Source organism: Thalassophryne amazonica, chromosome 2 (genome assembly GCF_902500255.1).
Source record: "Thalassophryne amazonica chromosome 2, fThaAma1.1, whole genome shotgun sequence".
Taxonomy (NCBI): domain Eukaryota; kingdom Metazoa; phylum Chordata; class Actinopteri; order Batrachoidiformes; family Batrachoididae; genus Thalassophryne; species Thalassophryne amazonica.
The window spans coordinates 124,298,464-124,313,935 of NC_047104.1; the positions used below are offsets into that span (position 1 = coordinate 124,298,464).

The window sequence follows — 15,472 nt, forward strand, 5'->3', positions numbered from 1 at the left end:
ATATTAGGATCGATCCGCCCACCTCTACCGTTGGTTCTATTAGAAGATTCGGTGGTGTTTAAACTAAAAAATCATCTTCTTAGTAGCTGAGAGTGTATGGGAGGCAAAATTGAAAGTTATTGGTTATCTGTAGCTTCCAATAAGTTTTTAGACAGTTTATCAGTTTAGCGTTAAAAAAGATAACTTTTCAGTTAGCTGATTACCAGTTATCGAAGCTAACTTTTTGGTTAGCTGTGCCCACCACTGGGTAAGGCACACTGTTTGGCCACATCCTTATTCTGGTGTTTTCCCCACACCTGCTCCTATTCTGTAGCTCATCACCAGGGTGTATATAAGCTTCACTGGTTGCACTGTTTCCTCGGCAGATCGTTGTGCCTTGTGCCATTGCTTCCAGCTCTGTTCCTTGTGTTTCCTCACGTTGCCTGCTTCCTCGTGTTTTTTTGACCTTCTACCTGTTTTTTCGACAATGCCTTCTCGCCTGATGTTCCTGATTTGTTTACTTATTTTTTGACTGCCTTTCTCTGTACCAACCCAGCATATGCCTCAAGTCTCTGACTACCAAGCCTGATAGAATGATCTGGTCACGATGGACACAGCAAACTCTAATGCTTTCCAGCTGTCTGTATGCCATCATAGCCGTCAGTTAGCTTGGCAGGAAGACCGTCTTGCCGCTCTAAACTCAGGGTGTAGCGACCTAGCTAAACGAAAGACTCATTCATGTCTTCTGTAAGCTCACAGATGGAGCAACTACAAACCCCCATTTCTGTGATTAAAAGCCTGACCGTTTATTTTTTCAAACTGTGTTCAGACTCGGACCTGAAGCCTGATGTGCACCTGTTAAATCAGACACAAACCACCGTAATTTCACACTTTTCTGCTTTTACTCCTTCGTCTGCCATCATATTTGAATAGTTTTTACAGCGCACACACTGAAAAATTGATCAGAAAAGGTCGCACATTTACAGCGCAAAGTTGTAAAAGAGGAAAATGTACAGCGTACCTTTGATTTGGAGGTGATGATTGTAGATGAAAGCTTGTTAAGGGTCATAGTAGTCCAGAACAAAGCATAATCCAGAGATGGAGAACTATAAAACTGTCTGTAACTCTGTGTCATTGCATGACACAGAGTTACAGAGCTGCAGCTGCATAAATCAGGCATTAAATTAATTAAATAAATCATCATAAATTGTAAATTTATGTAAATTTTATAGCTTAACTATTTTTACATTTATTTTGATAGTACCTGTACCTGGATGTGTTGTCTCTGGATTATGCTTTATTCTGGACTAATTTGACCCTCAACAAGCTTTCTATCTACAATCATCACCTCCAAATCAAAGTGTCTGATTTAACAAGTGCACGTCAGGCTTCAGGTCCCAGTCTGAAAACGGTTTGAAAAAATAAATGGTCTGACTTTTAAACACAGAAATGACTCCTCTCCCACTTTCCACAAATCGCGGCCTCATTAATGACCGGGTCAAAATTTTGGGATTTTTTTTTTTCTGCCAAATGTATTTGCTTGAACTGCTGCCCCCGCGACCCGACTCCGGATAAAGCGGAAGAAAATGGATGGATGGATGGATGTATTTGATCCATTATCAAAGTGTTATTTGCGTGCGCACTGTAAAAACCATTAAAATATGATGAGAGACGAAGGATTGAAAACAGCAAAGTGTGAAATCACAGCCTTTTGCTCAAATTCAAATTTCAAATTTATTAATTTATATAGCGGCAATTCACAAGAGATCATCTCAAGGCACTTCACACAACTTAATAAAAACAGAAAAAACTGAATTAAAAATTTAAAAACACAATAAAAAGACAAAACCATAAAAGAATACAAGAATAAAAACACATCATTACACTAATGATAAAACAAGGAAAATAAATGAGTCTTTAAACGTGATTTAAAAGTCTCCACAGTATCCGACTGTGTGCCTGGAGATCGTTCCACAGAGCTGGGGCATGGTAGGAGAAAGCTCTGTGGCCGGCAGACTTTTTATTCACCCTGGGAACACATAAAATGCAGGGCCCGAGGTGGTACATAGGGGCTTACCAGGTCAGCCAGATAGGGGGGTGCAAGTCCATGAACAATTTTATAAACTAATAACAGTACCTTACAATCTGATCTTGGAGCGACTGGAAGCCAGTGCAGGGATGCCAAAACTTTTTGCTTTGTGTCAAGGCAGCAGCATTTTGAACCAGTTGAAGACCCCTAATGCTGGACTGTGGTAAACCAGAAAATAGATCATTACAATAGTCCAATCTAGAAGAGACAAATGCATGAATCAAAGTCTCAGCATCAGCCATAGACAGGATGGGACGAATCTTCGCTATATTTCACAAATGGAAGAAAGCAGTCCTCGTAATGTCTCTAATGTGGAGGTCAAAAGACAACATAGGATGAAAAATTACCCCAAGATTCCTCACGTTAGCCGTATGGTGTATAACACACAAACCTAAGCTAAGTGCTAGCTGATCAAATTGATGCCAATACCTTGCTGGACCAAGAACCATAACTTCAGTCTTATCAGAATTTAGAAGAAGGAAGTTACTAGACATCCAACTTCTCACTGACGCAAGGCAATCTTTCAAAGATTTTATGTGAATGAGATTACCAGAGGTTATCGGCATGTACAGTTGGGTGTGATCAGCATAGCAATGAAAGGGAATCCCAAAACGCCACAGTATATTCCCAAGGGGTGCTACATAAAGGGAAAAAAGCAGGGGGCATAAACGGATCCCTGCAGAACCCCAAACTTCATGTCCGTAAGATCAGAGGAAGTGCCATTGCGCAACTCACAGTAAGAACGACTGGACAGGTATGACGTCAACCATGCAAAGGCAGTTCCAGTCATCCCAAAATGATTCTCCAGCCTACTGAGTAAAATATGATGATCCACAGTATCAAACACAGCACTAAGAGTGTAGTGGTATCCGAGTCCATTGCTCGCAAAAGGTCATTCACAACTTTAGTAAGTGCTGTCTCTGTGGAGTGATATTTTCTAAAAGCAGACTGCAATGGCTCAAAAAGATTGTTCCCAGTAAGGTAGTCCTCACTTTTACCAGGATTTTAGAACAAAATGATAGATTTGATATTGGTCTATAATTTTCAGTACACGTCGAGATTGGATTTCTTAAGTAATGGTTTAATCACTGCAGACAAAACATTTAGGAACAGCTTCAGAAGTTAATGAGAGATTTATAATTTCCAGCACAGTCGGCCCAAGAGTGGACCACAGGTCCTTAAACAGTTTTGTTGCTATGGGATCAAATAAGCAGGTTGTGCTTTTAGTAGACGTCACGAGCTTCGTCAGCAGCGCGCCTAGCGAAATACCATCAAAATCTGTAAATCTGGGTAACACCTGAGTGGGAGCATCCACCTCCATAGCAGTATGCGGTGGTTGGACCAAGCCCTGCTAAGATATGCTCAACCTAATATCCTCAATTTTCTTCTCGAAATACTCCAAGACGTCCTGTGCTGAAAAGGGAGAGTGAATAACAGGTGGCCGTCCATGAATGAGAAATGCTACAGTTTCAAACAAAAACTTTGAGTTATACTTGTTTTTCTTGATCAAATCAGAATAATAGACCTGTCATGTAGCCAGTAGCACATGCTTATAAGATAGCATCACGCCATGCAAGGTGGAACACCTCTAATTTGGAACTACGCTCTATCTATTTTGCTCTATCTGAGGATTTAACAAGTGCACGTCAGGCTGCAGCTCTGAGTCTGAACACGGTGTGAAAAAAAATAAACGGTCGGACTTTTAATAATGTAAATGTCTCCGGTCCCACATGCGAGGAGTTTAATGGAAATACCTTGCGATTGGACGGGACATTTTATTGGATGTGAGCGAAAAATCCGCTGTACAAAATCAGTTATATGCAATGTTTCTTACATGGAAGACAGTACAAAAACTTTGGGACTTTTTTGTCCAGTGACTGCAAATATCTGGTTTATACGACGGTTTAGGTGAGTTTTACTGTACAAGGGACTGAACAATAAATTTACCTCTCAAAGCTTTGACAATGAAGTCATCTAATATCCCACACGGCTGACTTTATTTTCCCAAATTTTTCTTCTGTTCAAATCTGAATGGAATCTGTACATCTTGAAGCCCTTGTTGTGTCTATTTGTGCATCCAAATGCACAACAACCCGCCATTTTCAGTGAATAAATAGATAAAATAGCTGCATTTTCATGCAGACACATTAACAGTCAACTCTATTTTGAACCCAAGATGGCACCATGAGTCACGTGACCGATTTTTTTTCGACTCGTCATGTCGCTATTCTATTTAATCAAGGCACTCTACTAAAAATTAGTCCACCCTGCCTTCACTGCGCATGCGTCATCAGCCGTGGTTCACAGATTATCACCTTGTTTCTGCGTAAAACTGCACTCCAGTCATCATCTATCTCAGCGACAGATATCTGAAGTTTTTGTACAACAGTCATTTCCACATAAATTCATCATTATTTCATCATAAAAGACAGATGAAGCATCACAGCGCCATGGCTACACGAGCTGCTAGCTGATGCGTTCACTGCGCATTGGTCATTTCAAAGTGTCACTGAGTATTGCCTCGTTTCTGCTTAAAACTGACTTCACAGTGGTTTAAGATGTTTTACCTTGTCATTTGATGGTTAATAATCCTATTAATGCATATGATCGCTTTTGCTGAAGAGACTGTCTTAGACCAGTGGCATATCTCCGAAACAACGCATGCGCAGTGGAGGCAGGGTGGATCAATTTTTAGGGGCGGACCATTCAGTCTGCGACACCGGCATTCTCCGCTGCCAAAAGAAAAGTGATCAGCCTTCAGACTGGTAAATCTGAGAAAGTTTTGTCACAGTATCAAACAAGCACCTACGACTTTTCTTATTGTTTTCTCTCTCTCTCTCTGTCTCTCAATATACCCACTACTTTACAAAAAAGATTAAATTAGAAGAATAAATATTTAATAACCCAGTAAATAAATTACAATCCCTGTAAACACCTTGTAATTGCCGATTTGATTTATTAATTATTGAAATTATACCACATAAACCAAGAAAAGTTCATTATTATAAATAGCTAATGCATAAAAGTGCTAACACATATTACTATTGTGGTTCATAAGACCTCTTTGGAACACCAGTGGCTGTGTGTGTGTTTCTCCAGGTAAAACTGGAGTTGCATCAGAAAGGGCATCCCGCATAAACCTTGTGCCAACTACCAATGCGGATCTGGCTGTATCTGCTGTGGCGACCCCGAACACAAAACCGGAGCATCCGAATGGACAACAACTATTGTTGTTCATAACAAGATAACATAATCAACATGCTCTACAAGGATACGATAACTATAAAAAGGTATATACAATGATACAAGTAATAAAATATTCTTTTTACAGCAATAAAAGTTAGTCATTATTATAAAATACATAAATGGATGTATTTTGCCCTCCACCTTGTTGTTGAGTTACACGTCTCTTCCTGCAGAGGGCGGTAAGAAGCCCAGCAGCGATCCAGCTCTTAAAACGAAGAAGCCAACTGTGTCCGCTTGTGACGTGTGTGGTAGTTGTGATATTAGCAATAGTGAGCTTTGTCCTTACATTTAGGAGGCGAGTATGTATTTCAGAATTAGGTAGTCGCTATTAATGTGCGCTGAGTGTAAACATATCGTTATTTTTTATTTCACATATCCACAGTCTGGACGGCAATGACCGAATTAACAGAGAGTCTGACCAAAGAGGGCTGGTAGGTAGCGCTGTAGTTAACCACACTCAGCTAGCTAAGTTTGTGTCGGGTAACAATAGTGCTATTTATTACGTTACTGTGATAAGAGCTAGGTTCCAAAATGCAAGAGACCACTTTTGGGCGCCTATTTGTAGTAATATTTCTTGTCAGGACCAAGTATTGAGCAGTAGATAACTGGCTTGTCACCCGTAGCTCTGTGCTAGCATCTGTACTGTTAAACAGTGTAAACAAACACCAACCGATTTTATACGATCAGATACAATAAAGACAGCTGAAGAGGCTAATGCAGACCTCAGTTAGATTCAGCTATTATATTACTCTTCAATCTCTAAACGTGCCAGTAGTAGACATTATGAACATGATTGTGCAATAAAAAACAAAACAAAAACAAAAAACGACTACTAAACTACTTTAACCACAACCACTAACTCTAATCATAACCATGTCAAGGCTGAGCTACATAAATAGAATTTGGGGTTATTAATCTGGCTTCATACAAATAGCTACTTCTTATATAACACACTGAATTAATTCCTCTACGCCTAAAGTTTAGTAATGCTTCACTGCACACTCCACGTCTCTAAAAAGTGTCCCAGAATAAGATTATTTTAAACACCAAAGAGGGACAAGGTTGGGCTATAAGTATTTTTACAGAGGCACAAGTTAATATCTTGCCTATATGTGCACTACATGAAATGAACTGAAATAAGACCTGTAGACATGAATCTTTAAGGGGTTCAACACAAACTTTACATTAACCATTTTGGAAACGGGTAGCATTAGTTCCATTCTTTCATTTTTCAGATGCAATAATAATGGACAAACACAGAATTCTGAACATAAGAACTAAAGGTGTATTCCCTTTTCAAATTTTCACAAGCTTCTTGGTAAAATCTTGCTGTTATTAGCTACCTTCATGTCTGAGGTATATGGCAAAACTATAGCTAATTTTATTTCTGGTAAGGTATTTGTTTTGGGGGATTCCTTGGCAGGAAAAGTGACCTTGCTTTGAGATCTTGCAGGCAACACTGGGGAAGTGCAGGTGCAAGCTGTTAAGCATTTGATGGATGGATGGATGAAAGAAAGAAAGATCACAGCAAAAAATTCATTCATTCATTCATTAATATGTTGATTGAACTGGTCGCACTTGGAAGCTAAGGCACTTATGATGTCTTGTATCTCAGATCATATATCATGGGGAATTACCTGAACTTTTGGCAATCATTTTAGCAGAGTTGAACCGAAGCCTAATACATTTATAAATTCTATATTTCTTGAATTGGTCATTTTGACAGAGTCCTTGATTTTAAAAACTGGTGTCATGGTCAGGCTGAGATGTCCCTCACAATGTCAGCTACAGAATGATATATACATATATATTCTTTTTTATGTAAAAAAAAATGTGCCTATCTCCCCATGTGACATGTTTTTCTGTGTAACGAATATGCAGCGAGCATGTCTTTTAAGTTTAATTGCTAGACACGTGCAGAGCACTTCTTTAACCAGATCTAATATACGTGGACTGAGTGTTTGGAAAAAGTGTGCTCAGCTAGTGAAGTACTAACAGACACCTGATTGAGCTAATCAGCTTGTGACAAAGCAGGGAGAGATGGAAAATGTATATGAGGTCCTTGAGGACCAAGTTTGGGAAACACTGGTGGAAATGATCCATTTCTGCATGATTGCTCCTATAAAATGCGGCATCAAGATGTCTAATAGTTTTTAATAAATTGATAGCTGACTGCCAGTGATCACGGGTGCTAATGATCTTGTACTCTATTTTACAGATGTAATAAATGACAGAATTTAAAATGTCATCATCATTTGGCTCAGTGACACTGTAGACTTGTCTGCTAGTCATACCTTTTGTTTTAGTTTTGGTTGACTGATACAGTGCATCAGGAAAATATTCCCAGTGCTGCACTTCTGCCACATTTTATGTTACAGCCTTATTCCAAAATGAATGAAATTATTTTTCCCCTCAAAATTCTACACTCAATACCCCATAATGACACACACACACACACACACACACACACACACACACACACACACACACACACACACACACACACACACACACACACACACACACACACACACACACACAGAGTAAGTCACTTGTACGTAAGTATTCACAGCCTTTGCTATGAGGCTCAAAATTGAGCTCAGGTACATCCTCTTTCCACTGATCATCCTTAATTGGAGTCCACCTGGGGTAGATTGAGTTGATTGGACATTATTTGGAAAGACACACACCTGTCTACATATAAGGTTCTACAGTTGACAGTGCATGTCAGAGCATAAACCAAGCATGAAGTCAAAGGAATTATCTGTAGACCTCTGAGACAGGATTGTCTCGAGGCACAAATGTAGGGAAGGGTACAGAAACATTTCTGCTGCTTTGAAGGTCGCAGTGAGCACAGTGACCTTGATCATCCGTAAATGGAAGTACTTCGGGTCCACCAGGACTCTTCCTAGAGCTGGTCGCCATCAAAACTGAGCGGTTGGGGGAGAAGGGCCTTAGTCAGGGAGGTTACCAAGAACCCGTTGGTCACTCTGCCAGAGCTCCAGCATTCCTCTGTGGAGAGAGGAGAACCCACCAGAAGGACAACCATCTCTGCAGCATTCCACCAATCAGGCATGTATGGTAGAGTGGCCAGACGGAAGCCACTCCTTAGTAAAAGGTACATGGCAACCTGCCTGAAGTTTGCCAAAGTCATGAGAAACAAAATTCTCTGGTCTGATGAGACAACGATTAACTCTTGTCAGACACCATGTTTGGAGGAAACCAGGCAGTATCACTACAGTGAAGCATGGTGGTGGCAGCATCATGCCATGGGGATGTTTTTCAGAGGTAGGAACTGGGAGACTAGTCAGGATTGAGGGAAAGATAAATGCAGCAATGTCCAGAGACACCCTGGATGAAAACCTGATCAAGAGCGCTCTTGACCTCAGACTGGGGCAGAGGTTCATTTTTCAGCAGGACAGTGACCCGAAGCACACAGCCAAGATATCGAAGGAGTGGCTTCAGGATGACTCTGTGAATGTCCTTGAGTGGCACAGCCAGAGCCCAGACCTGAATCCAATTGAACATCTCTGGAGAGATCTGAAAATTGCAGTGCATCGACACTTCTCATACAACCTGATGGAGCTTGAGAGGTGCTGCAAAGAGGAATGGACAACACTGCCCAAAGAAAGTTAAAACTTGAGGCTGTAATTGCTGCTGAAGGTGCATCAACAAAGTATTGAGCAAAGGGTCTAAATATTTAGATAATTGTGATTTCTTATTTTTTATTTTTAATAAATTTGCAAAAAAAACAAAAACAGTTTTTCACATTGTCATTGTGGGGTGTTGTGAGTAGAAATTTGAGGGGCAAATAAATTTAGTTCATTGTGGAATATCAAAATGTGAAAAAGGTGAAGTGCTGTGAATACTTTTCCGGATGCACCGTAAACATTTTATGTATGGGCTGTATCTACTCAGCTGTTTAATATATCTTTTTGAATACCTTTTCTAATGTAGCAATTTCTGTTTGCCTCTTATCTGGCAGGTACCTCAGTGAAGAGGGAATTGCAGAACTAAAAGGAGCTGTTGAGAAAGTAACACACAGTGATATTATTCGTATTGCTCTTGATGTAAGTTTGACTTTCCACTTAATTTGAAGTGTTTTTCAACTTTAGCCGATGTTTTCTTATTTTTCACTTTAGATAAAAAAATTAAAAAAATCAGATTTTGTGTGTCAAAATACAACATTACACCAACATTTGGAAACACTGAAATGCTGCTGTAATGCATTATGTTCTTAAAGATGCAGTGCTCTTGTGCATGGTCACCATATCTACTGATGTACAAAGCTACACGGTTTAAAATTAGGGATGGAAATTGAGAAGATTTTATCAACATCAATGCCATTATTGATTTCTGACCAATTTTCAGTAACAATACAGCTGTTTTCCTTTTTGCTGGACACAGAATTTGGCATCATGGCATTCTGTCTTATGTCATGACCAAGCCCCAACCTTTGGCTCTGTGCAAAGGCGCAAGTGGAGAATTGCCTCCAAAAGGGAGTCACTCCCCTTAGACCCTATTTTAAAATGTCCAACTTAGAGCAGAAATAAACAGACCTTACAGCCTGGTACAAAAAACGTTTTGGTTTCTGTAGGCAGTTTTCCCCTTTGTGCTACATTCAGGGTGGGGTGGGTTGGACGGGTAGGTATGGTACGTAATTAATTTATATATATATCTAAGGTCATCAGTTAAAGAGGTTTTAGCCATAATTAGGGTGTGGTTATTTTGGGAGTCAGGTCATGTGTGCTGAGTCTGTTGTGGACTGACTGTCATATTCTGTCTGTGCATTTTATTACAAATATCTGAGGTAATACAGCTTGCTGCAGAGTTAATTGACTATCATGCCATGTAAAAAGTTTGTGGCTCCAGTGTTCTGTTGAGTGAAATTTTTATTTAGTTTGTAAGTTAGCACTGTTAGCAGGTATTATTCCTTAGTGAAGTTGTCTCCACTGTTATTCCACAGTTACTGAGGCAGTACCCAGGTCATAATTGTAAATGCGTGCACGCAAGCAATCCGTTTTGGAAAACTTACGTCACTTTTTAGAAATCTTACATCACTTTTTCACCAATAGCTCCCACACACCCACACCCACCCCCTTTCACACATGCCCCTTCAAAATTAATTATTCATAAGGTTGTGCCCACCCATTCGTAACACTCGAAGAGAAGCAATGGCGAGCTACAGGTGTGCTTTCCCAGGCTGTTTTAGCGGACTACGATCTTCCCACGGAAAGCAATGTACGCGATCATTGGCTTTTATTCATTTTTAACCGCATCCCCAGTACATACAACCGCTGACTATTTCTTTGCTCTGCGCATTTCACGGAGGACTGTTTCACAAACCTTGCACAATTTCGAGCTGGCTTCAGTCGGCATTTAATACTCAGTAGAGGTTCAGTTCCGACTCTGCAACAAAATCAACCTCAGCAATCAGTACAGCCTGTGAGTATCACATTTTCTTTTGTTTTAAATTTGTGTTGCGCCATATTCCTGTTGTAAGAATTGCACGTTAGCTCTGGTTTGTTCCTCTAAAGGGAATGAGCTAACCCCTTAGCAGCTAGGGATGTGTATCGAGAACCGGTTCCTTTTGGGTATCGTTAAGAAATGACTCGATCCACCGACATCAATAAGCTTTGTGCTTAACGATTATGTTATTGGTCCTTCAGAGTGGCCGTTGTTTTGGGGGGTGTTTGTCAGGAAAATTAGAATTTCTGTATTGATTACAGACCCTGCAGCGGGTCCGTAAACAACTTTTCTGCAGCGCGGCTTTGCTTTGAACCTTGAACCAATCGAAGCAGTGCTTCGCATATTGAAGCAATGCTTCGATTATTCTTTCTTTCTTTTGCTTAATTTTCTCCTGCTAAAACCCTAAAGAGCATACGTCTGTGAGTATTATTTACCTTTTCTATGTTAAACCGACCTGTAATGTTCTTCTGAAACAGTTGATAGATGTATTTTATAACTTAAAAACGGGAGTGATGCTAACGCGTTAACATGTCTATGGCATTTTCAGTGTTAAAAGTTAGCATTGCAGCTGTCATCACGTTCGGGTGCATTTGTTTTCAAATTGTATTATTTCTTAAATTTATTTTTGTTATATATTAATAATCTAATGATTATTATATACAATTTTAGAGAAAGAGGCAAAAAAAAACCTGAATATAAACACAACAGAAATATAAAAGCAATGAAAATAAATAAATAATGCTTTCTTTTCAGTGAGAGCAAAGGCAGCCAATCAAACAACGGCAACCGATCAGCGCCACCTACTTGCATTTCATAATGAGGTTGCCAAATAAGCTCCGAAACAACGCCATTAAAGGCAAACGAGGAATTCTAAACCCAGCATAGTAAAATAGCTGTTTCAGAGAGCCTTTTAGGAAGGTTCTGAGGCATTACAGACCCAACCAATTTTTTTTGGGCTACATATCACATCACAGAACAAGGATTAATGCCCCATTCAACCTCTCTCTATCACCTTTAATGCTTCGATCTTAAATATGATCAATCTATCTTTATTAGTTGTCTATGTACCACAGGCTTTTAAGGTGGCAGTAATTAAACCATTACTTAAAAAGCCATCACTTGACCCAGCTATCTTAGTTAATTATAGCCAATCTCCAACCTTCCTTTTCTCTCAAAAATTCTTGAAAGGGTAGTTGTAAAACAGCTAACTGATCATCTGCAGAGGAATGGTCTATTTGAAGAGTTTCAGTCAGGTTTCAGAATTCATCATAGTACAGAAACAGCATTAGTGAAGGTTACAAATGATCTTCTTATGGCCTCAGACAGTGGACTCATCTCTGTGCTCGTCCTGTTAGACCTCAGTGCAGCTTTTGATACTGTTGACCATAAAATTTTATTACAGAGATTAGAGCATGCCATAGGTATTAAAGGCACTGCGCTGCAGTGGTTTGAATCATATTTATCTAATAGATTACAATTTGTTCATGTAAATGGGGAGTCTTCTTCACAGACTAAGGTTAATTATGGAGTTCCACAAGGTTCTGTGCTAGGACCGATTTTATTCACTTTATACATGCTCCCCTTAGGCAGTATTATTAGAAAGCATTGCTTAAATTTTCATTGTTACGCAGATGATACCCAGCTTTATCTATCCATGAAGCCAGAGGACACACACCAATTAGTTAAACTGCAGGATTGTCTTTCAGACATAAAGACATGGATGACCTCTAATTTCCTGCTTTTAAATTCAGATAAAACTGAAGTTATTGTCATTGGCCCCACAAATCTTAGAAACATGGTGTCTAACCAGATCCTTACTCTGGATGGCATTACCCTGACCTCCAGTAATACTGTGAGAAATCTTGGAGTCATTTTTCATCAGGATATGTCCTTCAATGCGCATATTAAGCAAATATGTAGGACTGCTTTTTTGCATTTGCGCAATATCTCTAAAATTAGAAAGGTCTTGTCTCAGAGTGATGCTGAAAAGCTAATTCATGCATTTATTTCTTCTAGGCTGGACTATTGTAATTCATTATTATCAGGTTGTCCTAAAAGTTCCCTGAAAAGCCTTCAGGTAATTCAAATGCTGCAGCTAGAGTACTGACAGGGACTAGAAGGAGAGAGCATATTTCACCCATATTGGCTTCTCTTCATTGGCTCCCTGTTATTCCAGTATAGAATTTAAAATTCTTCTTTTACTTATAAGGTTTTGAATAATCAGGTCCCATCTTAGGGACCTCATAGTACCATATCACCCCAATAGAGCGCTTCGCTCTCAGACTGCAGGCTTGTAGTTCCTAGGGTTTGTAAGAGTAGAATGGGAGGCAGAGCCTTCAGCTTTCAGGCTCCTCTCCTGTGGAACCAGCTCCCAATTCGGATTAGGGAGACAGACACCCTCTCTAATTTTAAGATTAATCTTAAAACTTTCCTTTTTGCTAAAGCTTATAGTTAGGGTTGGATCAGGTGACCCTGAACCATCCCTTGGTTATGCTGCTATAGACTTAGACTGCTGGGGGTTCCCATGAGCACTGAGTTTCTTTTTATTCACCTCTTTTTGCTCTGTATGCACCACTCTGCATTTAATCATTAGTGATTGATCTCTGCTCTCTTCCACAGCATGTCTTTTTCCTGATTCTCTCCCCTCAGCCCCATCCAGTTCCAGCAGAAGACTGCCCCTCCCTGAGCCTGGTTCTTCTGGAGGTTTCTTCCTGTTAAAAGGGAGTTTTTCCTTCCCACTGTCGCCAAGTGCTTGCTCATAGGGGCTCGTTTTGACCGTTGGGGTTTTTCTGTAATTATTGTATGGCTTTTGCCTTACAATATAAAGCGCCTTGGGGCAACTGTTTGTTGTGATTTGGCCCTATATAAATAAAATTGATTTGATTTGCACAGGCCCATTGATGTCTGAAAAGGGTCCATCATATGGAGAAAAAGACCAATTACTTCAGACACTGTGCTTTCTTTTTTTGTTTTTGCTCTCCCCTGAGCTCTGTGGTCTCTCAGCCACTGATCGGAGGACAACCCAGCACATGCTCACTGATCAGAAAGACCACAGTGAGACCAGTGCATACATTTTGTCCCCATCTTTCTGAGATTTCTTAGTAATGATTGTTGTGCATATCAGACTGTGAGCAGAGTGAGGTGGCAGACTTGGTCTACTTTTAATTGACTCTGTTCACATGAAAGCACAGCTGTTTTCTCCTCTCACTTTTTCACTGACATCTGCATCATGATGTTGACAGATATTACTTTAAAAAATAACCCACCGTGAAAATAAATCTGTGCTTCATACTATTATTAAACTCTGCAATAATGTGCAGATCGTATGTTTGCCAAACGTAAGGGGCAGTCTGTATAGATCAGCTATGATCTGTAACTTTTGAGGATCCACCCTGTTGTAGACAGAATGTTAGGGCCGGGCAATATAAGCATTTTAAATACTGTATTAGAAAATAAATCATTCATGTAATTTGTGAGAGCTGCAGCTCTTTCTGACAGATCACCTGGCCGAGTTGAGAATGGCCTCAGTAGCAGCACTAACTGGTGTTGCATGCAGACAGCTGCTAAAACTGTAGCAAAGAAAGCAGTGGCTCAGTTGTCATAATTGCCAACACCGCTGTGAAAGTGATCAGGCCCACAAAGCTCCCACTGGCTCCCATTATAAGTGAACATTCAAGAAATGTCAGGTCAGATGCGTGACCTGATACAAAAGGTTCTATATATACCGTATTTTCCGCACCATAAGGCGCAACTAAAAGCCTTAAATTTTCACAAAACTCAGCCGTGAGCCCTGTAATCTGGTGCGCCTTATGTGCACACTGAATTCCAAAATCTGTAAAAACGACCACTGTTGTCTTTGACCGTCGGAATATCGGACCATTTCCCGCTGACACAAGGACGTAATACGTAAAGTACGTACGCTAGCAGCGATAAACCAATCGGAGAACCTTACGTAATACGTAAAGTACGTACGCTGGCAGCGTAGAGTACGTACGCTGCCAGCGATAAACCAATCGGAGAAGAGACCGTGAGTCCGTGGTACGTACACTTACCTCCGCCACTCTTCCGGTAGTTACCGTATACTACAGGTATCCTGCAAAACAACATTTGTTTGTCTAAGGACCCCCGAAAATGGCGCCAGCGAAGAGACATGCTTATGAGGCACAATTCAAACTGCAGGCTATCAGTTACGTGGTTGTTCATGGGAATAGAGCAGCTGCGAGAGGAAACAAGAAAATGAACTGCGCCAAGTTAAAAATACCAAACGGAGTTTCCGCAGAAACAAAGCAAGGTGGCCACAGCTAGAAGACCAGCTGTCAATTCAGACACAGAAGATGAAGACTTTGATGGATTTGTGACAGAACCATAATAAAACATTATGTGAGTACCATATTATTAAATACTGGTAGTTCAAAGTTGTTAAAAAGTTCAAATAAACTCACCGTTTTGCTTCTGTGACCTTTTTTTTTTTTTGTAGACTATATGTTTTAGCGTGCGCCTTTTGTAAGGGTTAAGTACCCGCTAATTGAGGGCATGCCTTATAATCCGGTGCACCTTATGGTGCAGAAAATACGGTATGTTGTTAGATACAGCTCGATGTAAACACCAAGAAATAATAGCTGATGTTCTAAACTGTCTTCTCATATTCATCTTTTCATCTCAAACTCAAAGATGTTCACTGTTGAACAA

General features: G+C 40.1%; 1 protein-coding gene across 3 annotated transcripts in view; it reads left to right on the forward strand.

Moving 5' to 3' along the window:
* The first annotated feature begins 5,538 nt into the window (after nt 1–5,538).
* tdrd3 (tudor domain containing 3) overlaps nt 5,539–15,472 on the forward strand; it is a 55,624-nt gene continuing 45,690 nt past the window's right edge. For 2 of the 3 annotated variants that reach the window (XM_034192946.1, XM_034192963.1), the window contains exons 1-2: nt 5,539–5,745; nt 9,300–9,384. In XM_034192946.1, the coding sequence (XP_034048837.1) occupies nt 5,708–5,745; nt 9,300–9,384 (123 nt within the window). In that variant the 5' untranslated portion in view covers nt 5,539–5,707. The remainder of the gene's footprint in view (nt 5,746–9,299; nt 9,385–15,472) is intronic. The other variant, XM_034192956.1, reaches the window with a different exon arrangement.